The sequence below is a fragment of the Glandiceps talaboti genome, chromosome 2 (assembly GCF_964340395.1).
Source record: "Glandiceps talaboti chromosome 2, keGlaTala1.1, whole genome shotgun sequence".
NCBI lineage: Eukaryota > Metazoa > Hemichordata > Enteropneusta > Spengelidae > Glandiceps > Glandiceps talaboti.
In genome coordinates, this window is record NC_135550.1 from 22,601,239 (window position 1) to 22,623,658 (window position 22,420).

The window sequence follows — 22,420 nt, forward strand, 5'->3', positions numbered from 1 at the left end:
TTTTTGAATGTATTTTCTCATTTGATATGTTAACCTTCAATGTGGCAAATACCTTGAAATGATAATTAATATTTGGAAAATAAAATAAGCAATATAAAACTCATTGTCACTCATTTGTGAATTCATAATTAGAAAAAAGATATTTCATAAACAGAAATATTGTTAGCCACTCCCCTTGTCATCAAATCTACATCAGTGGTTGCCCTAGAATACTTTCACTTGAGATCAATGACATCCTCTGTGGATGACAGTTGGAAACCAGGAAGAGTGCATTTCGGCAGGTTTGATACAATTTTTCACAGGTAAGATTTTGATTTTTTTGTCAAGAGAGCATTCAGAAATAATGAGCGGCTCTGCACCCTTCTTTACACTTTATATGGGAAGAACATTGTACACACAATAGCCTGAAGGGGGAGGGTGTTGTGAGAGAAAGTTCTAGCAATCCATAAGGAAACTATCAAAACTGCTGGTAGTGACTTGTAATTTGACTACACTCCAGAAGTTTTTAAAACACGCTATGCTAATACAAATGTAATGCCATCTTTTCAAAAACCTACATTTGTATGCATGGGAGAAAGAAAACAGTTCCTATTATATGAGCTGCATAATTTGGTCAGCTACAATAATGCATTCATTGAAAGTTACTGATAATGTTCAATATTTGATGTGTTGACTTCTTAACAATTAAATTACTGATATACAAACAAGTTTGCATATGTGCAATGAATCCTGGAGGATGACGAGTTTGGAGTCCTGGTATGTTACGTATAATATGGGCTGACTGTCTAGTAAGTACCACTAGGAGTGAAGTCTATGAGGAAACTTGAAACTCAGTCCATGGTAAATATTCTTGATGCTATATCATCGATTATCCAATCTATACCAAGTAAAAGATTTTCACCAGTTACAGCACTGCAACCACATATCATCCAATGATGAGTTTTGATGTTATCTAGTTCCAACGCCTGAAATGAATTCAAAAGATGTGTGAATCAAAGAAGACATAGTGGAAAGAACACACTGTGAACTTAAAACCTTTATTTTCTATTAACCCTTTAAAGCCCAACACCTTATATTTATGGTGTAATTACATGGTGTTTAATACTGAAACCAAGTCATTAAAAGATTAAGGGGTCAAATTATATGAAATAAAATTCATTTAGAGAAAAAATTTAACTACAACTGCTATCTGCCATTGCAAAAACTGAAGTTATGAAGTTATATCTTGGTTAATGATACTAGCAACTGGTAACCAGTCTTCATTACTTTACACTACAAAGGGTCCTCTCCAAAGTTTCACCCCTTGACTACTTAAAATACTTCTCTTGAGATTCTAGCACATATAATATGTTAGATTTCCCAAAATGTTTGTTTTCGATAAAAATATCACTTGTAAGCTTGTGAATGAAAACCTGCTTACCTGTTTAATATCATCAGATGGTAATGCACCTGGTAAATCTTGTTTATTTGCAAATACTAGTAACGTAGCACCTGCCAATCTCTAAGAACAGAAAATATACATAACAATATGTTTAGTACACACAAAAAAAGAAGAAGAGGTATGGTAACCACTACTGATAATATTGAAGAGTGACTGAGATGTATATGTCTCTCTGAGGAATACACAGCGGGATACACATATACATCAGGGTATGAGGTGACAACTATTTCCATAAACCTCAGGTACATGACATCATTAACTCCCCCCCCCCCCCCCCCCCCCCCCCGCCCCGAGATATTTGAATGAATATATAGTATAGATAAAGAGATGGTGCTTTCTAAAACTTGGAACTATCAACCAGTCTAGTGAAAGTTACATGTATTATACATTTGTATTATACCTAAGGGATGTTTCTGCAAGTTTTAATTTTGAAATAATCCTACATTGTACTCTATAGGAACATTAAATCTTACTTCTTCTAATAAAAGTGCATGTAATTCTTCTTTACAGTCTTGTAATCTTCTTTTGTCTGCACTATCAACAACCCATATCAAACCATCTGTACTTTCAAAGTAGTTCCTCCAGTAGGACCTCAGGGACTTCTGACCTCCAACATCCCAGACATTTAATTTAAAACTGATAAAAGATAACAAGAAAACTTGAATGAAAACTAGAACATCACATACCATAGTGAATGTCAACATCTGTTCACAACAACAAATATATATGACATTGTACAAATTATTTTGTACTTTTGTGGGGTCTGTCGATTGGCTATGGAAAGCTAAAAATTCTAAAGATCACATTCACATTGGAACCCTTAACATTGTCCCACCTAAAAGTCAATCACCATGTTTGTATGTAATAATATTTACTATAATGACATGATAAACACATAATAATGTTTTGTTCAAATACTTCATGCAGTATTATATTTACAATAATTAGTATTAGAGTATTAGAACTATGGTTAGAATCTAGGTGATATAATAATTATCATGTCTGGTACAATGTGAGTGTTCATTTCCATGGGGAGTAGCCATCATATCCAGTGGGAGATAAAGTGAAGTCAAGTATAGCTATCCACTTACATCAGGGTGTATGTGTTGTGGAATGTGTTTAATACCAAAATCCCAACAATTAATTTATAATACAACTTACACAAATCGAATGAAATTGCTACCACTGTCTTTGAGAGAAGGATATTTGATTGTAATATATTTTAATAAAAAAATTCAGTACAGTTGTATTGCCTTTGTCATACTACCAATATTGTAATTTATATAATGATAAACTGCTTACCCTCTATGTTCAAGAGTTTTAATATTAAAACCCAATGTAGGTGATATAGTGTCTATATCTTCACCATTAAATTTCTTCAATATTGTAGTCTTGCCAGCATTATCTAGACCTCTTTAAAAGTATCATACAAGTTAAGGTAAATAACGTGGAACTAATTCTGCCTCTCTATATTTATGGCTCTGCTATAGCATTTCCACACTACATGTACATATCTTCAGTACAGCACAGTACAGTACAGTACAGTACAGTACAGTGCAGTGCAGTGCAGTGCAGTGCAGTACAGTACAGTACAGTACAGTACAGTACAGTACAGTACAGTACAGTACAGTACAGTACAGTACAGTACAGTACAGTACAGTACAGTACAGTACAGTACAGTACTGGTAACACATTTTTTTAAATAGTTAAACCATGGATCTATTATTGAGAATATTAGATCCTTGGTTTAACCTTGGAGTAATTATACTGACTCTGGTATAATTACTCCAAGGTTTAACTTACATGTAAAGCGTGTGAAATACATACAACAATTTCTACTATACCAGTGAGTAACTAATACTAATAATAATATGAAGAAAAATAATTATATCCATCATCTTTGTATAAAACTTAAATAACTGGTTCCTACAATCCAATGCCATGATGATGAGGCAAAGATCTCATCACATTGATGTTAGGTCCTGAATTAGTCCTGCTTGCATATGGAGTAATTTGGGACTCGATTCTGACAACTGTCCCTCCCTCTGTGATGAGGGTTATATCATGTTAGTAATCTAGACGCGTGAACCGTCTGCAAGCAGGACTAGTCCTGGGCTAGATGTACATGTATGGAAATCGCTGGGCATTGTTACCAATCAAGATATACCAAGCTAGGCTCGTCCCTGCACAGATAGAGGTACAACTTTGAGTCAGATTCTCTGTAGCTCTAGCGACGGACGCATCGCTAACATCTTGCATTTCTTTCTTGATTGCTGTACACATATTTCACACAAACTTAGTCAGGTAAAGGATACAACATGAGTAATCTGACTTCTTTTTCTTTCTGTTTCATCTTCTTCAATATCGTTAAAAGACCCATGGTTTCTTGTTGGTGATGTGCTAACTTTTCCTGTAGTAATTTTTCGAGCAGCTAGTAAGCATAATGACTCATCCGCTGACAGTGACACTTTCTGCATACATCATCATTCAAAAATGTCTCTAATACCTGTGGCCGCAAAGAAGTGAGGCTATTTTCACGACAGTCAACTTTGAGCTTTATTTTTGACAAAAAACAATCTTAAATCATATATTAATCAAGAATCTACTGCTAAGATATCGAAATATCTTTCAGTTGCAAAATAATGTAGAATTTCACAGGAAACTATAATCACTCACAAAATATAGAGATTTTCTCTCGTTTTACGGCAAAGAGCCTCGTTTCCAGCAGTAGACATCCAATATGGCATCCAAGAAGGATCCGATGACCCGAACGTTTGCTATTACTGACCCCACAAAACACGAAAAGGGGTTCACTGTGTACAAAGTTATATACAGGGTAAGGAAATACACTAGTTTATATCTTCTGTAATTTGCACGATTATCCGACACCAGCAAATGAAAGTAAATGCTGTAACCGTGACCTTGCCCATTCAATGTCCTCGATCCGACCATTGCAAGGTACACTAGTACTATTAGGTAACGTCAACATGTCGACACAGATCCCGTGACTTTTTACAGTAATGAAAAATAATTTTGCATAGAGTATATTCAAGTTTCATCAAGTCCCTATAATATTTAGTCAATTCAATGGTGAATCCTAAAATGTCGAATCATGACAGGTTTGTGATATGTCCTTCAGAGTAAGTTCAGTGACAGTGGTGACATTGACAAGATCAGTATCCGGAACATGTATATATACATGCAATGATGCATATAATTTAAAGTATCCCTTGCTCGGATTCGGAAGGAAGGATATATAAAGCAATGGGTGTTTGTAGCTTTTTTCAGATAGGAAACATGCCTTGTGGAATAGATAAGGCAAACAAGTTTGATGTGAAGTCAAATGGCAATGAACATATTTGGTGGAATTAACATTTTGCTGAATGGTTTAGTATTTACAAGCAGTAGTGTGAACAAAAAAGTATTAACGTCATAATAAAATGAAATGTACATCATCAGATTGTCATAATTACAAACAAATTTAGGTATTTTTGAATGTAATGAAATGAAATGAAAGATCAACTTTATATCTTCTCTTATTGTCTCCAGATTGCTGCCAAAAATAATCCAGACGGTGTTTCTGAGGTAAAGAAATTATATTATTTGGTAACCTTTACAGAGTTGGTGATAAATTGTATTATGCATGTGTGAAGAGTGAAGTGTAGTGATTTGTGACAGTACACACCTATTCATGCTTTTATCTAGTTGGAGGAGGCTCTGATTTGAGTGCTATTTGTAGATAAATTGTTGTGATCAGTAGAGTCATTTCAAAGTCTTTCTTGTAAACTAGTAGGGTCCATAGTGAGATTTCTAAAAAAACACACAAAAAAACCCCAAAAGGGGATGAACAGTATATAAATGGTAACATTTTCCGGGAGGAGAACATTGTCATATTCATCTGTGAGTTTCTTTGTATTAAAGTAAGTAGCAGTGTACCTTTCTTAGTAAATCAGCAGTATCAGTTGTACCACATAGCATGTGTAGATTAGAGGAAAGATAATCACCATGTACTAGGTTCAGTTAACTCATTCAATACACTATGACCACTCACATATATCTCGCAGACACTTCTACTCTGTTTTTCAATACTTCATATGTTGTGATGTTCAGTATAATCATACTCATAACTGAACTGATTATTTTAGTCTATTATTCCATTTACAGTTTGTTATATGGAAGAGATACAATGATTTTAAAAAATTACACAAAGCACTGCGAACATTACATTATAATTTAAGAAGACCTGAAAAATTTCCTGAATTTGCAAGAGCTAAGTTCTTTGGTAAGTGTTTTTACTGTCTTTGATGAGGAGGTATGAACCAACTGGGGTGGGGGGTGGGGGGGTGGGGGGTGGGGGGGTGTGTTGTTGTTGTTGTTGTTGTTGTTGTTGTTGTTGTCTCTCCCCATTCTCCCTTGTTCGTCTTTCAAGTTCCAACACTGTACTAAAATGCCATTTGTCGATACATGTAGAAGCTGAAACTATTTATTGCGAATCAATCGGCTTTCTGATCCATTATGTAATTATTGCTCATTCATTTTAACATAACATGCTATATGTGTTAATGTCTACTTTTTCAAATCTCCCCACTCTATTTTGTGTTGCAGGTCGATTTGATGATGAAGTTATAGAAGAGAGAAGAGAAAGTGCATTAATGTTATTGGAGTTTGCTGCCAACTTTCAACCAATTGTTAATAGCAAGGCATTTCAGTTATTCTTTGAGGTATGTATTTTCATTTTCCATTTTGTTACGTTTTATGTTGTGATGACAATCATCAATGAAAATGAAAATGTTATGATGTGGAAGTTATTGTTCATGAAGAAGTGTAATATTGACATGATTAATGTTTTTGTTGAATAAGTACGTAAAAATCTACTGGGAACATTTTCCTTGCGTTCACCACTGACATTCTGGTTTCATGCATTGATACTACTATAGCCATATGCTAGTTTTCACACATTCCCTCTTCCTTTTACCAGGGTTCTAAAAACTAATTCTGTAGGATAAGAAAGTGTTTGATTGATTACAGCTATTATTACGCTACATACACAATACTTCTCTTGTTTGAATAGGGAGCAGAGGTAGTAAATCCAGAGCAAGACAAATCATTACTACCTCCACCACCCCTTCAACCAGTGCCAGCCTCACAGACAACAGGAGTACATCAGACACCTAGTATTGTTACAGAAGATTCATCAACTCGGGCATCCAGCCAAGCTAGCTCAGTGGAAAACATAGCTGAGAGTACAGAACAGGATGATGTTGTTGGTACAAATACACTGGGTGGTGTATGGTTACACAGACAAGCACAGGATGATACAATTAGTTGTAGTACTGATGATGATGATCATACTACTTTCACTGATGAAGATTCTGTTCCTACAACTCCTTTACCACAAGTACAAGATCTTACACTGTTTGACCCATTTGCTCCTGATCAAGGTACATAATGTCGGCATCGTGTTTCCATAATTGCAGAATGTACTTTTTATTCCAAAATACCATAACAATCATACATCTACCTGTTTTTTTTTATTTATGAATATTGTAAGTATTCATGTTTTGTACATATTCATGTCTTACAACATCGTTTGTCAACATGTACGTATAAAGTTACACTGGTTTTTATGTATTAAATGAATGTGAACTAAACATTCTTTTTTAAATGATTTTCTGTTTCTGTGTAAGTCCTTGAGGCAGGAGTGGGTGTTCTGCAAAATTGTTAACCACTTATCATGAGACTAAATTTTATTCTTAAGATGAACTTAAAACCAAATTTTAAAGTACAACTTACCGTACCACTGATCTGTATACTTGGTAACAGATTTTCAATTTCTGTGGAAGTTGAGATGTTATTTATCCTTTTCATAGTGATCCCTGCAAAAATATCTTGAAAATGATAATCTACAATCCTTTGTATGAAATAATAATTTTTGGAGGAAAGGACGATTTCCATAACTTATATATTTATTGTTTTCACAGATCCCAATGAAACACCCACTCTTGCCCAGAGTAAAAGTTGGTTATTTGAAGCCATGGATGTGTGTGCTGAGCTGGAACAGCAGTCTCAGCAATCGGAGCATTCCAATGGAGATGGTGATGTTGATGGTGATGGTGATGGTGATGGTGATGGTGATGGTGCTGGTGATGGTGATGGTGATGGTGATGGTGATGGTGATGGTGATGATGATGGGGAAGATGTCGGAATCACAATTAAAAATGCAGAGCCAAAAGATGGTCAAAAAGATGAAATAGAATCTCCTCCTCATGAAAGTGAATTAAAATCAAGTACAAATGGATACACATCCACAAATCTTACACAGGAATCTTTAGCAGAACATAACAGACTTGATAAAGACAAGAGACCAGTCTCTGCTGCTAAGATATACCTTGACAGTATTAAAGCACAGACTAAAATTCGCAAGAAATCCCACAATCTTGCAGAGTCTGATAGCGACAGTGCATTTAGTAAAAATAGCTCCCCTAGGAAACCAAGACTTGGTCATGTTACAGGTTGTGATAGAGATAGAAGTTCATCAGAACATTCTGTTGAGAGTGTTTCAAACATGGACCTAGGGGGTAAAGATGACTACCTATTTCAAGCAGCCCATCAGATTAGCCTAGCCTTGGAGAACGAGGCTAATGGAAACTTTGATAAAGCATTTACATACTACAAAGTTGGTGTCAATATACTACTAAAAGGTGTTGTAGGTAAGTGCTCTGTGTTTCACATTTAGAATTAAGACAAAGTGACATCTACAAAAATATAGCATTTTTCAACCCTTCACTCATATTGTACTATTTTGAATTTTTTCTTCTATAAACTGAAGCCAGAAAAGAATGCTGTCAAACTTCATTTAGTGTCAGTAGTAAGGTCCCTGGCCTTGAACAATAAAATTTGAATCCAACTGTACCCTTATCAGATACCCATAAATTTGAAGTGACATCTAACACAAATTTAGATATATCATTTCGTAGTTTATTTGAAATTTGTAAGAATTGAATTGCAGGATTGCCAGTTTTTCCAAGAATTTATATAAATCACTGTGACATTGTTTCATTTTTAGCTGATATTGTTATTTGTTAAACCCTGGTGAAAATACATCTTTCTCTTGATTTTATCTCTATTTGTTTTGAAATTAGTGAAGATGAAACCTTGGCAAAAACACCTATATAGACTTTTCTAGAAAAATTGAGTTCCTGAAAATAACGTATTCCTAAGTAGTAAATTTATTTGTTAGAGTTCAGTATGACTAATATAAGTGAGATCCCCATATACATGTTCAGTTACGCAAATAGGGAACTCAGATGCAAAGGACTATGGGATTATCTGTGGTTATCGTAATACCTAATCAGGAGCTACCGATAAAATAAACCTCCCACAATGGTCAGGGCAACTATGAATTGATCATTTGTGATTAAAAACAATGTAACATTATTGTTTACAATACTATTTGATTAGTATTTATTATCACATTTCCCATGATGCAACATTCAACATGGCGGGTTTGCAAGTTCCCTATTCACTTACAATACATGTACTAATATTTAAATCTTGTTTTCAGTTGATAATAACAAATTTAGAAGAGATGCGGTCAGGAGGAAAACTGGACAGTATTTGATGAAAGCAGAGGATATCTATAATAAGTATTTATCTGCTGAAGTTGCCAATGCCAGGAGGTGGGAGGTATGGCTAGATTTTTAGTTTATGCAACCCTTTTGGAAAATGAAGAAACTCTAGTCTTAAGACTGTACATGTTTAAAGAGAACCACCACAATTAAGGAGGCACATGATAGTAAGGTGTAGGGAATCTTAGAATATGGGGGCTATGTTGATAAATCGCTGTGTGCAAATTTGTTAGTTATCACATTGAAAGCTGGTCCCAGTGTCCTTCAGATGCACCAAATGTAAGATAGTTAGAAATGTTACTGATGAAACAGCTACTCAAGTCTAGATATTTAGTTCTGTGATAATTCCTTATATTATTGATATTGTTTCCTCCAGCTATCGCATGCTCACAATATCTGTCCTGGAGAAGGTAGCAGAAAACTCATCTTTCTTTACCGTCAACTTGTCTCCACAGGCTGAATGTATACCCATTGAACTGGATCCTACTACAGCTCATTTGAGAGGTTCTCCAGAAGAAATGAAAAATTATAAAGTTTTAGGAATCATAGATCGAGTCATGCTTGTTTTGGATGTGACATCATATAGTACATTTATTATAAAGGTAAGCATAGATACAGGCAACAGAGATAACACATCTCGTTTCAAGTTCATTGTGATGACAAGAACTTGTAAAGAAAGTATCTAGTATATTGATATAAGGAACGATAGTGATGATGAATAAGTGTACCCACTGATAGCATATGCATTCTAACATTATGGCAGTCTGCAATCTTTGAAAACAATGTACCTCAGTTTTCAAATTTGAGTGCATGTTTGATATTGTGTATAGGGTATTTACATGAACATATCTTTGTTTTTGTGTACACTTTAGTACAAAATACCTCACAAACTGTCCAAGATGTGTCATATCATTTTCAGTAACCACTCTTGAACCAGATAATTTTTTTTTTGAGTTTTTCAATGTAAAATTTTTTAAAAATGTGTTGATTTTATGTCATTGTTCTTCTCCTGCTAGATTCTTCACAAATGTTCAATGCCAAGTCGTAGCAGGGCCAACAGGATACCCACCACCTGTCCATACATGGTACATCTCAACAGATATTATGAAACGGAAACAGCTGTATACCTTGTACTTGAACATGCTACAGGAGGAAAATTATGGGTGTATGCCGGTGCTTATTTCCATGATGTGGAAGAGAAAGCTCCCCTTGCCAATAGTCTAGAGAGAAGTCTTGGAAGTAAAGGGTCACGAAGGTCAAGGTGTAATAGTTCATCCAGTAACAAAGATGCGAGAGGTATGGTAGATAATGCTACTGACAGTGATGTGTTTGACAGTCCGGCTAAAACTTCCACACACTCTGACAGCTCACAGGGAATGGTTATTGATGCAGTGGATAATGTGGAATTATCAGAACCGTTAGATGCTATTCCAGAACAGGATTTGAAAATGGATGAAGAGAGTGAGAGTGAGAAAAAAGTGGCATATGATATGAGTGATCCTGATCTTATTGCTCCTGCTGAACCTGTTAGTAGTTACCTGGATTTGTTTGAAGACTACTCTCATACTGTAGAAGAGCAAAAAGAATTTCAACCCAATTTCGAAGAAAACAACGAACTTGAATTTGATTCAAAGGTAAACCATGACCAGAAAGGCCTGGAATTCAATTCAGAATTACACCTTGAACAAACTAACCTAGATTCAGTGTTGAAACATACGCAGGATTTTGACGACATTGATGACACACCTGATCCAATAACAGACTTAATGAAAGCCAGTAGTCAATATGATAATGAGTTATTTGATGATACTGATCCAGTCATGCCACATTCTCCAGATCAACCAGTGAATGATAACACACCTGCAGGTCACATTGACTTTTCAGCTGTGTCTGATGACATCAAAGACAAGCAACCATCTATTACCTTGTTTAGCATAGACAGTATGGATAGTCCCAATGATCTCACTAGTACAACTGGTTCTCCAAGGGCATTCAGTTTTACTTCAGAACAAGACAGTGGAATACACACAGCTATTGGTGATAGTCCCATTATAACAACTGTCACCGAGGAACTCCCCGAAGAACAAGAACTTGACATGCCAACAACTCAAAATGAAATATCAGATGACAAAGAATCAGATCTTCAAGATGATTCATCCCCAATTCCAGTGTTGAACAATGAGCCAAGTGAAGAAGTAGTGATAGCAGATGCAATTCAAACTATAAAAGACATTGAAAGCAATGACAATGCAAGTGACAATGGTAGTATTGACTTACAACATGTTTGTACCAGTAAAAATTCTTATGATGATGATCATGGTGCTAGATTGAGAGCTGGTAGTGATTTGTTGATTGATAACTTGACCTACCATGACGATGATAGGCTAGAGGGTACTGAATCTAGAACACCTCTGAATGATAATGTAGTGACACCCCCTGTAGATAGAAGTAGTATAGATACAGGTACAGAGGCATTATTGGATGATGGTGTTGTCTTATCTCAGAATGATACATCATACACAGACAGTATCCAAACATTTGACAACAACACACCAACGGAACCTGCCAATTCTGATTTGAATATTATTGTCAACCCATTCAATGCCAAGAGTGGTGATACCAAATCTGAGGTACAAGCTAAATCCCCATCACCTGTTACCACTATGGTCAGTGTGGAGGAAGACTCTGCTGGTCCTAAAACCTCAGTAAACGTTGTAAGAGATTATCCAAGCCCTCACAGTTCAGGACCCTCCAGTCCAATCCATACAATGACTTCTGCCAACCTGACCCCACAAAGTGATTTGAGTCCTGACAGTGATGCTGATCTGACCACTAGGCGGTCAAGCAGTCCCAGACCAATGGGCATTGGAGAAGGAATGGTTCAAGGACTTAAAGAACTTATATCAAAGGCGTCCTCTTCTAATTTACAAACATTAATCACAGGGAAACCTCCAAAAGAGCCTGGTAATATCGGTGCTGCTTCAACAACCAGTAATAGGACACTCAAACAAAGCTTAGACAAATCTACCAAGTCTGATAAATCTGTCAATTCCACTGATACTATCACTGATGAAATCATGAAAAGTGACAAGTCCAGGAAACGGACAGAGTCTGGTGATAGCTTCAGGAGTAGATCTCTATCATCATTATTTATACACCTAGATATGGCAGCTAAGTCAGCCAGTAGTGTTACTCTGCCTGAATCCTGTGTTAGAATGTGGGCTGCTGAAATTGTTACTTCACTCTCCAACTTACATAGAATGGGCCTTTTATGCAGGTTAGTAACATAATTATACAAATGCTAACAGTCAGAAAACCTGTGTGAAGACAATTTCACATCAGATCCAGTACGTAAGATTTGCATGTATCGGTTAACATCTTTTGCACGAGTAATTCCTACCTTTTAGTGGCATGTGTAATTTCTCATCTAGTTATATTTATAAGGTCACTCATGCATCTTTTTCATAAGTCTTTGCTCTAATACTGTCATTCGTGTTCACCACTGATACATTGTAATGAATAGATAGACAGACAAATGAATATATAACCAAATGGACAAGCAGATGAAATGAGACGGAAACCCGTGGGATGGGGGGGGGGGGGGGGTGTCTCTGTGGAATCCTTGTAAAGTTAGTATCTTATGGAACTGTCTTAGATTATTATAAATCATTGTATTTCAGAGATCTTAGACCAGACAATGTCTTATTAGGAGAGAGAGGTCACATTAGATTGACATTCTTCAGTGAATGGAAGTGGGTAGAGCCATCATGTGATCCAGCAGCCATTGAATATCTGTATGCAGCACCTGAAGTCTGCAGTATATTTAATCTAACACCAGCCTGTGATTGGTGGAGTCTTGGAGCTCTGCTCTTTGAAATGCTGACAGGAAAGGTAGGACAGTTTTATATACACAAGCAGCCCTCACAGAATATGTATTTCCAGACTGTTTGTCGTCTCGATTTGTGGAATCTTAAAATAACCATGCAACAACATTCATTGCAAATAGTAATGTCAAGACTTGAAGCATAATTTCTTTATCTGATATTTGGACCATATCTCTCAATGTCTCGGATACCCAGTGGTTGTCAGTTCTTATTGCATACATTATTATTATGGTACTGGTATAAGCTAGCTTCTGATACTCAGCAAAGTGATTCAACCTGTTATAGTGATAGTGAAGTAAATAGTGAAGTAAAGAGTATAGGGACAAATTACAGTGCATTATTGTGTGCTACTGTATTCTGTGACACTTTGATACAATTTATCTAATATCTTTCAGCCTCCAGTAAAAATGACCCTTATTACACATGTATGTTTATGTTTTACTTTCAGGCATTATATGTCTGTCACCCCAGTGGTATCAACTCACACACACAACTCAATATTCCTGACCATGTCTCACCAGAAGCTAGGTCATTGCTGACACAGGTAAGCATTATGTTGGAGCTTGGTGATGGTAGAGTAGTCCATGCCAACAGATTGGGTCTGTAAGTACACCATCTGTAGACATGTGATGAATAGTTTATACATTACACAGTTTGACACTCCTACTGTCAACAAGAAAGGTAACAGTATTGCAATATGCTTTATTCTGCAGTGTTATGACACACTACCCTATTGTTTGCTCTGATGGAAAAGATACAAGCCACTGTAGCTGTATTTGAAAAAAAATATTAAGTCACTGATGGCAAGTTTCACACTGTCTTCTTTTTGGTTTGAAAGTATCATTGTCAAAACTTACATCCTTTATTAAGACAAATTATACTCGGTATTCTTCTGACTTCAGTTTGAATTTCTTGAATCATCCCCAAAGCATCCTGACTATTAAAAGTATATAATATATGTAATAGTGAAATGAAAACCCATCACCACATGCACACTTGGTATTTTTTTTTAACACTTTCTTTTTCAAATGTCTGACCACCCCATAACTTTTAGGTTCCTATAATTTAAAACAAATAGAAATGGTCACCCTGGTTTTGATATTTCAATGCAAGTAATGACGAGATGTCTTTCTTCATTTCAGTTACTACAGTACAATGTCAATGAACGTCTTGGTTCTGGATTGTCTGGCGTGGAAGAAATCAAGTCCCATCCATTTTTCTTTGGCATTGAATGGAATAAACTGAAAGGCTGATCAAATGCAAATATGAAACCCCTCGAACACTTTCACTTCAAAAGTGAAACTTGTAGCATCTTATTTCCATCCACATGTAAAACAAGTAGTTAAAATAAATACTGCTGAGCAGACATTTAGAATAAAATATTGCATGTCACAAGTGTTACATTGGTTTTTATGTTGGATTCAATGAAGTCCTGTCTGAATATCAGCATGTGACTTTCATGTTGTATTGACAAAGCTTTGTAGCTGCCTTTGTTAACATTAAAGAAACAAGATCAAGATATGATGGTATTTTGGGGCTGCTGGTATCAGCTTGACATTCATCGGAGAAATGTAGATTTATATGGATATGACTTGGTCAGTGTGATGGGCTGCTTGAGTAGAATTCCTTGTTGAATTTAAACCTTTAACTTGTTTCCATGGCAACTGATTAGAACTTTATGACTTCTCAGCTTTTCAAAAGATTAATGAACTTTTCTTGAATTTATAAACTAAGGGAGTTGCATGGAAGAAAATGTTTACCTTTTAAAATACTCCTTGCATGCCCAACAAATTGTAAATAAAATTTTAATGAATGACATATCCCATAAAGAGAGATCCAGGGTTCCATACTCCAATCAAATGATATATTTCAGTTAATTGGTACTACACAAGACAATTAGTAATCACATTTTAAATTTCAATCTCATTCTGTCTTTGATGTAGAACTGAACAGTGGTGACACTGTATACATAACTCAAGTGAATGAATTTACTTGCCACCCTCATTCTTGGTCTGAGTACCCCTTTTTCTAGAAATATATTTTTTATGCTGACAACTGTGTAAACCTCCATTTTACACTAAGCAACCTAAAACTCAACTCAAGGGTTATTTCCACACAATAAGAAATCCATTTTTAGGTGCTGGCAATACCTGGTAGTTATGTTCATTCTTACTACCTGGATCTTTGTTTCACTAGTAGATGGTGCCATATGATATGTTTGGTTAGCAGGGTAATCTTCATCTGATTACAATTGATTTGTGCTATTATTATATTTTACAGTTTTGATTGATTCATGTCTGTGTGAAGAGTTATAAATTGGGTTGAGGACATACTGATGAGTGCTTAAGTGTGAGCACTCCTGCATTTGCAACTATACATCAAAACTGGACAGGAAATAAGACCCTCATCATAGATTTTAATCGGAATGAACATCTTTGGCATATATAAATGGCACACAATCTCTGTGTAGTTAATCATCAACTATTGGATTATAGTTTACTAGCTTTGTGTAGACTACTTCAAATGAGAGGCTGAATACATTTCATACATAAATTCTTTTCCACTTTTGATTGAGAAACATGCTTTGGACAAATTGCTTGACCTCCTTCAGTGTCTAAACTGAATCTGCCAGAATGATTTAAAATTTAGTCATGAAATAAAGTACATGCTAGGGTATATGTATATCATGTGAAATATTTATACTTGTGGTACTTACATGTACACTAATCTCCAGTATAGTTTGTAAAGTTTATTAAATGCCAGTCTTTACAAAAAAAAAAAACTAATTCCATTTGAGCCACCAGGTAGTTAGCTAGGTCCTGCTAAATATACCTGTCACAAAATACTACTGCATGGTCTTTGCTTTCAACAGATTCAATATGAAATTAAGGCAGGGAGCTTGTCTATTTGAAAGCTCCTTCAAACAGTAAGAAGAGCTTGTTGTAAGCCCATGTACTGTTTTCCCTCCAATGTCCATATCCTACACAGTAACCGGTTGAATACTACACAGGAGAACAGGCAACTCTAGTTTCTAATATTAGGTGTAGGAGATCTAGACAATGGAATGGGGTCAACAGCCTCATAGTAACTTTACAAGATAGCGTTCTAAGCTGCAAGTACTGAATTGAATCGAGTTGCACTGTAAGCCAGGTAGACTTCACCACATAGAAGTTCACCAAGTCTGTCAGTTTGGCATCGAGTTGAATACTAAGTATCAGTTTCCTTAATACATATTTTTAATTGAACACTGAAGTGCTGCAACAAATAAATACATAACTTGTCGTGTTCAGATGTATTCACATAGAATTGGCCATAGTAGTCACATGTTGCATATACAACAGCAAATTCATAGCAGTTTGGATTTGATTGTGGTCACTGAACAGACTCTCACAGTGGACAATTAAATGAAAATGTATCTTTACATGTCAAAGATGAACTATCACTGAAACACAAAAGTATTCCTAGTAATGTATCAATAAGTTGCAGAAGTTGATTGTTCAATGTTCAATTACACTGTAATGTCCACAATTTACAATAGACAAACTAGAATAAAATGCCATGAGTTATAATGCTGCATTTGATAAGTCGTTAGAACAGGAGAGTTGATTGAATGTCCCAGCTAATTACTCACAGAAGAGTCAATGAAATAATAAATCTCTAATCAGTGCATATTTTCACAATATCCACTCTTAATTTCAGTAATGGTTAATTTTACATAATTTTCATCACATACCAATGAATTGTTCATTTTAGAAATGTTATTCCAATGCATGCTACCTGTGTTATCCAGTTATCCATTTTATTTTTAAAGTGCAATAAATGATCACAGGAATGTTTACAAGATTTATTCCAAAATGTAATGAAATTGAATTTCCATGTAATGGTTTGATTGTTTATTTACATGAAGTAAAAAAAAAACATCTTTTCAGCAGAGATTTCTGTAATATATTGTCTGTGTTTTTTTTTTTTAATTCCCTGACCTCTACCGTAACAACTGACATCCTGACAATGACGGTGCAAGAAAACTACCAGTGTGATACGTTTCCAGAGGTTCAACATGTACATAAAACCGATTTAGTGGTTGTGTGTGGAGAAGTATGTTGTTGAGCAAACAGGCAACCAGATAAGAGTTTGAAAGATGGAAAATATATCATACTGGGTAGCCATATTGGAACTAGCAACCATTCTTGCAATAGTATGTTGTGTATGCTGTAAGTATGAGTATGTTGTCTGGAAAGGGACTTTAACACTACATCTATGGCATGGAGTTTGTTATCTATGACATTTAGGAAAAGAATAGGACTACTACATTATCTAATCTATGAAGCCTCGGAAGTCTGTAACAAGATCTCCATCACAAATAAATTCATCAACATACACTCAAATAAGTTATCAGGATTGCAATTTTATTTGACAATATATTTGAATTGATCGGACAATTTGGTAGAAATGTAGAAAATTATGCAAAGCTGATGATAAATACTCTTGTAATTTATAAACTCTGAATTTGATAAATTGTGTTTGTAACCATGGCAATCTTTGATGTCGGTGTTACCATGGTAATGCTTTATATCAGTATTTCAATGTAATATTTTAATATTCAAAGAGGTCAATATTTCACTGCAATATTGTGTATTTCATGTAAATTGTTAATGTCAATTTTCCATGGAAATATTGGTTGTCGGTATTTCGCTTTATTTGATATTGGTATTTCACTCTGGTATTTGCCAAATACAGTATTGCAACAATAGCTGATTGTCACTTCATCATGGTAATAGTGCTTTGTCATGCCAGGATTGGTCCAGCAAATCATGGTCACACAATTCTGGGTTCACCGACACATTTCCACCTGTGAAATAAACAAGAGGAAGTGTGATATATAAATCTACATAATGAGAGAAGATACTATGTATGTGTTCATGTCTCTACTGTAAGTTATGCATTTTGGTCATGATAATACATGGTTTATTCCACCACGAAAACTTTGAACGAATTCAGTGATTGTTACAGACCGTTATTATTCTCTCTGCTAACAAATACTGTTTGTAGGTGTGCAATGGAACCTATTTTGACATTGATTGAGCAACAAAAAAGTTGTGGAATATCCAGCAGTAATAGTAGTGACAGCATTTGCAAATGCAAACCCACAACTCATTTATCTTACACTATGTGCAAAGTAATGTACATGCAAAACTCAAATGAACCTTTATGTTTTGTTCTTCAAAACTCCTAAAAGTCATCTACACAAGATTCCAAATATTGTATTAACCAAGAAATACAACCACTGGGGAATCAAAGTTAATCTTTTGTTGTAATTTAGAATTTTCAAGTGCTGAAGTATAATAATTAGGCACACTTTTACAAAGTAAAAATGGTGAATGGGAAGTATATATGAAACTTGGTATTGCCGTAGGTGATTGACCTGACTGTTTTAATAGATCATCTATCCTGTGAAACATCTGAACAGATATGTACTAGAAATACTAGATTGTCAAAATAATATACCAATACCATTGGACATTCATTGACATAGTGGTCAATTTCAGCATAACTATTCAAATAAACATCAACCTGCTTCCTTCCAAGCCATCCTACCCACATATATAATGGACTTACCCAGTTTGAGGGCATGATAAATTACAGCGTTTGTGTCTGTTACCAAGACGATGTAGGTTTCACCATCATATTCAAATGTTTCAATTCCAAATACATTGTCAACATTCAGAAGTAGTTCTTCAGTCCAACCACTGGAACCTGTTAAAAACATCAAAACGGGTCTCAGTGGTCATTTGAATATGAATATTGAATTTCACAAGTTCTTGAAAATGTTCATTAATCCAAATGCAAGGTCAAGTAGGAAGACTACAATGGTTATTTTACAATGGCGCCCTCTGGTGTTAAGATTTACCAACACTGTATGATATGTCACCACATAGCACCTGATGACTGAATACAAGATATGAGACAATCTACCAACATAACATTACATAGACTACTCAAGGCACAAGTTGACATCTCAGAAAGGATTCTACTTTTTCACCACTAGAAGGTGTCATTTATCTGAAAAGTTCATTGTTTTCTTTCCATACATCTAGTTACATGATAGTTTAATATGTGAGATTGACTAACCAATGTATTTGTAGAGAGTAAACTGGTCTTCAAAGCTACTGACAACACCAAGGTAGTAAAAAGCACCAATCTGGAATACTTTTACTGCTGATGGAGCTGTCACGGCAACTTGTTCATATTGTAAAAAGTTTTCAGAATTGGCTGACCATTCATAAAACTTGAAAAGACAAAAAATGAATTACTCAAGAGTTTAGTAACCATTGGGGACTCACACATGAAAATAATGTGATGAAGACAACTGGTCATAAAGGTATACAGCAATCAACATCTATTTTGTTTTCTTATTTCTCTATGCCTCAAGGTAAGCTATTGTGCAATAAATCTACACTCATTAAGTAAAGGACAAAGATACTAAATTAGTTCTCTGGAAACAACACAGAAGAAACCCTGACTTGAACAAGTCTACATTCTTGTCTAAATAAATGATATCCAACTTACTTTTACTGCCACTTCATAGCTGAGTATGTTATCATATTGACCCAGTGTTTGCTCTTCAGTAATAACAAGAATTGTTGTATCATCACTAAGGAAGTGAGATATGTCCTTAGCATGACTGGTTTCTAGGTCTTGAAAAGGTTGAAATGATCCCTGCAGGCAGAAAAAAGAAGAACACTTTTGAAAAAGAAATTCATCAGCAACAGAGGGTGATTTTCAAAGAGTGAAATCTGTTCAACAACATCCAATAAATTTTTTTTGTAAACTTTTGACTGATATTTGATCTTGTTGTGATGCTTGTGTATAATTCTAGCGAACTCTATCACAGAGCTTAATCAATTAAAACAAAACAAATCAAAACATTACAATATTGTTTCACTGCATCAAATTTTCCCAGGACGAGAAACAAAACATTTTTTCTTGATCTGAATGAAAAATGCTGATATCAAGGTATCATCATTTATTGCTGGATTCTTTTTCTGTGGATGCATTTTTTGTCTGAAAGCATTGCTGTTGTCAAAAATGATAACTCAAGGTAAACTGTATTGTATTATAATCAAATGCATAGACCTGACTTTTAGTCATGGAAACCACACAACACCATGTAAAATCCATACTCACATTATTAAACTGGTAAATGATTGTGCCTTGGTCAGCTGATTCACCTTGTGCAAACACAACAAAGTGCTTGTTATTTATCTTCACAAATTCCACTATGGAAACACCTGTAAAAAGTAATATTAACATTGCTGTTATTATAATAATGTACTTTTCAAAAAACAAAGTTCCTTTAAAGTTTTTGTCTTCAAGTCCCAATCAAACACACAAATAACATTCTGTTTGCAAAATAATGTAAATGTAGAAAACATGTTGCCACACTACACATTATATAAATGACTCCTTGAATACATCCTCCATGAGTAAAGTTCTTTACAACAAACAAACAAAGTATAACATACTGCCGGTTGTTAATCGCTGCTCCAGTGCAAACTGCTTGGCTGTAGATATATACTTGAAGATGAAACCTTCTGCATCATTTGAACTGGCAGGTTGAGACTCTGTATTTGCTACAGCTAGATAGATTTCACCATTGATTACAGCTGAGTCTACATCCATCGCACTGTAGGTCTCTATCTCCTGTACTTTTATGAAATCGTCAGTACTGGCATCATATTTGTATACATAACTGACATAGTTGGTGGCATCTACAAGGGAAAATGTACAATGAGTACTCCTTGGTTAAAGTACAAAGTTACATATACTTATATTACAGGCGTTCTTTGAAATCTTTCTTGATACAAGTGATGGGAATGGTTAGATTACTGACGGTTATTTAACATGCACAACTAAAACAAAACAGAAATGTTTACAAAGCAGTGGAGAACCTTTTTTATGTTTACCTGAGCAACGTTGTTGTCCATGGTTAGCAATTATAAGGTGCTGAACCCCTTTCACTGTCAAGGCATGCCATCTTGTAGCTCCATTGGTAAATAAATTCCCTGTACAACAAATGGAAAAATAATTATTTTCTTCAAATTGCCGTGGAGTAAACCTTTTGTAGGAACAATTAATATATAACTTCCCAATATTGTCATTATTCAGACAGAGATAGTCACTGTATTAATGTAGATAAATTATATATAACACAAGGCATATACAGTCATGCTGTATTGCTAATTTCAATCTTGACAGAATATCTCATTTATGTTGTTATGATTATCAGATTCATTAACACAGATGTACATTGAAAAACATTACTAAATTTTTTTTTACAATCTGTAGAGTACTGCAATGGAAGAATGCAAAACAAAACAAGCTTTTCTCTATGTGAGGTGCCATGTGCAAATATAGTGAAAATGATGTGCTGACATTTCACTTTCAGAGAAACAGACATCTATGATCTTATTTCTATGGATATTTACATGCAATGCCAAGATGTACAAAGCTAGTACTTACATCTTTCTTCAAACCTTGTGTTGTCATCATTTAATACATAGATTGTACTTTTAGTACATAAATCACCACTGTTATCTTTGTAACTGGTTGTTGCCAAGTACGGCTTTCCATTCATTTCAAAGGCCTCAATATACCTAGGTTCAGCTATGTCCAATATCTGATACATTTCCATGTAGTCAAAATCAGCTATCGCACCTGATGAAAAACGGAAAATATGAAACATAATTTAACAAAGTTTCTTACAACAAAATACAGCATAATTTTTAGTTGTCCATTTTTCATTGGGGTGTATTTGATACATCTATATCATGCAAGTGCATTGAGCATTACCAATGGATAATTGACAATCTATACACACTTTTCATCTTATATCATATCATATCCCATACCATATTACATATTTCATATTCAGTCAACAATGTGTGTAAGATCACACTTCATCAGTTTTATAAATGTTGGCAGACATGAAAAATCAAGAGTTTGGCAAAATAGAGATGTTTACGAACTCTTAATCAGATTTAGTCAAATAACACTATCAACATAATATGACCATAATAATTTATATCCTAAATTTTACAACTAATTAAAGCCCAAGTCAATCTGGTCAACAGTCACACGTCATAAAGAAACTATTGTCATTTTACCTTCATAGAAATCACCAAGATCTTCCATAATATCGCACTGTTGATCAGCAATGTAAGCAATCTCATATAATTCTGCACGGATTTGATCTGACATCTTGGTGTTGTATTGATAGAATGCTTCCAAATCGACCTCATCAACTTTACCCTTGACAGTCACCTGTCCGTTGAACGTGACATCATCAACAAACTCGATGAAGCCATTCAGAGTAGCATCTCTGTCTAGTTTAATACGATGAGTGTCTAATTCATTGATATCATAGCCAGACACTGTGCCTAGAGAATAAAACACAGTATAATAATGTT

At 35.0% G+C, this 22,420-nt stretch overlaps 3 protein-coding genes across 3 annotated transcripts; 1 reads left to right on the plus strand and 2 right to left on the minus strand.

Annotated features, from left to right (window-relative positions):
• Positions 1-3: 3 nt before the first annotated feature.
• Positions 4-3,930, minus strand: LOC144452129 (ADP-ribosylation factor-like protein 2). Its single transcript, XM_078143159.1, has 5 exons — positions 3,757-3,930; positions 2,744-2,854; positions 1,915-2,077; positions 1,421-1,501; positions 4-965 (listed from the first exon to the last, which is right to left on the minus strand). The coding sequence occupies exons 1-5, from the start codon at positions 3,819-3,821 to the stop codon at positions 831-833; spliced, it is 555 nt and encodes a 184-aa protein (XP_077999285.1). The 5' UTR covers positions 3,822-3,930; the 3' UTR covers positions 4-830.
• A 251-nt stretch (positions 3,931-4,181) lies between these two features.
• On the plus strand, positions 4,182-14,458 carry LOC144452468 (ribosomal protein S6 kinase delta-1-like). Its single transcript, XM_078143569.1, has 15 exons — positions 4,182-4,277; positions 4,991-5,026; positions 5,606-5,723; positions 6,047-6,162; positions 6,513-6,882; positions 7,423-7,566; positions 7,639-8,151; positions 9,006-9,127; positions 9,525-9,671; positions 10,086-10,654; positions 10,778-11,507; positions 11,541-12,346; positions 12,750-12,960; positions 13,402-13,497; positions 14,096-14,458. The coding sequence occupies exons 1-15, from the start codon at positions 4,182-4,184 to the stop codon at positions 14,204-14,206; spliced, it is 4,185 nt and encodes a 1,394-aa protein (XP_077999695.1). The 3' UTR covers positions 14,207-14,458.
• A 3,108-nt stretch (positions 14,459-17,566) lies between these two features.
• Positions 17,567-22,219, minus strand: LOC144453825 (thrombospondin-type laminin G domain and EAR repeat-containing protein-like). Its single transcript, XM_078145192.1, has 9 exons — positions 22,118-22,219; positions 21,474-21,668; positions 20,918-21,016; positions 20,477-20,722; positions 20,139-20,242; positions 19,521-19,670; positions 19,083-19,239; positions 18,570-18,707; positions 17,567-17,802 (listed from the first exon to the last, which is right to left on the minus strand). The coding sequence occupies exons 1-9, from the start codon at positions 22,209-22,211 to the stop codon at positions 17,720-17,722; spliced, it is 1,266 nt and encodes a 421-aa protein (XP_078001318.1). The 5' UTR covers positions 22,212-22,219; the 3' UTR covers positions 17,567-17,719.
• Between the last annotated feature and the right edge of the window lie 201 nt (positions 22,220-22,420).

Bases quoted from the DNA above. Each gene is read 5' to 3' on its own strand.
- LOC144452468 (XM_078143569.1), top strand. From the start codon at position 4,182: ATGGCATCCAAGAAGGATCCGATGACCCGAACGTTTGCTATTACTGAC. The intron at 5,027-5,605 runs GTAAAGAAATTA...TTCCATTTACAG, and splicing joins ATCCAGACGGTGTTTCTGAG to TTTGTTATATGGAAGAGATA. The intron at 13,498-14,095 runs GTAAGCATTATG...TCTTCATTTCAG, and splicing joins CTAGGTCATTGCTGACACAG to TTACTACAGTACAATGTCAA.
- LOC144453825 (XM_078145192.1), bottom strand. From the start codon at position 22,211: ATGTCAGATCAAATCCGTGCAGAATTATATGAGATTGCTTACATTGCT. The intron at 20,243-20,476 runs GTATGTTATACT...TACTTTTTACAG, and splicing joins GCAGCGATTAACAACCGGCA to GTGTTTCCATAGTGGAATTT. The intron at 17,803-18,569 runs GTAAGTCCATTA...TTTATTTCACAG, and splicing joins TTATCATGCCCTCAAACTGG to GTGGAAATGTGTCGGTGAAC.
- LOC144452129 (XM_078143159.1), bottom strand. From the start codon at position 3,821: ATGGGTCTTTTAACGATATTGAAGAAGATGAAACAGAAAGAAAAAGAA. The intron at 2,078-2,743 runs GTAAGCAGTTTA...ATCTTTTATCAG, and splicing joins AAAACTCTTGAACATAGAGG to TTTTAAATTAAATGTCTGGG. The intron at 1,502-1,914 runs GTAAGATTTAAT...TTCTGTTCTTAG, and splicing joins ATGCACTTTTATTAGAAGAA to AGATTGGCAGGTGCTACGTT.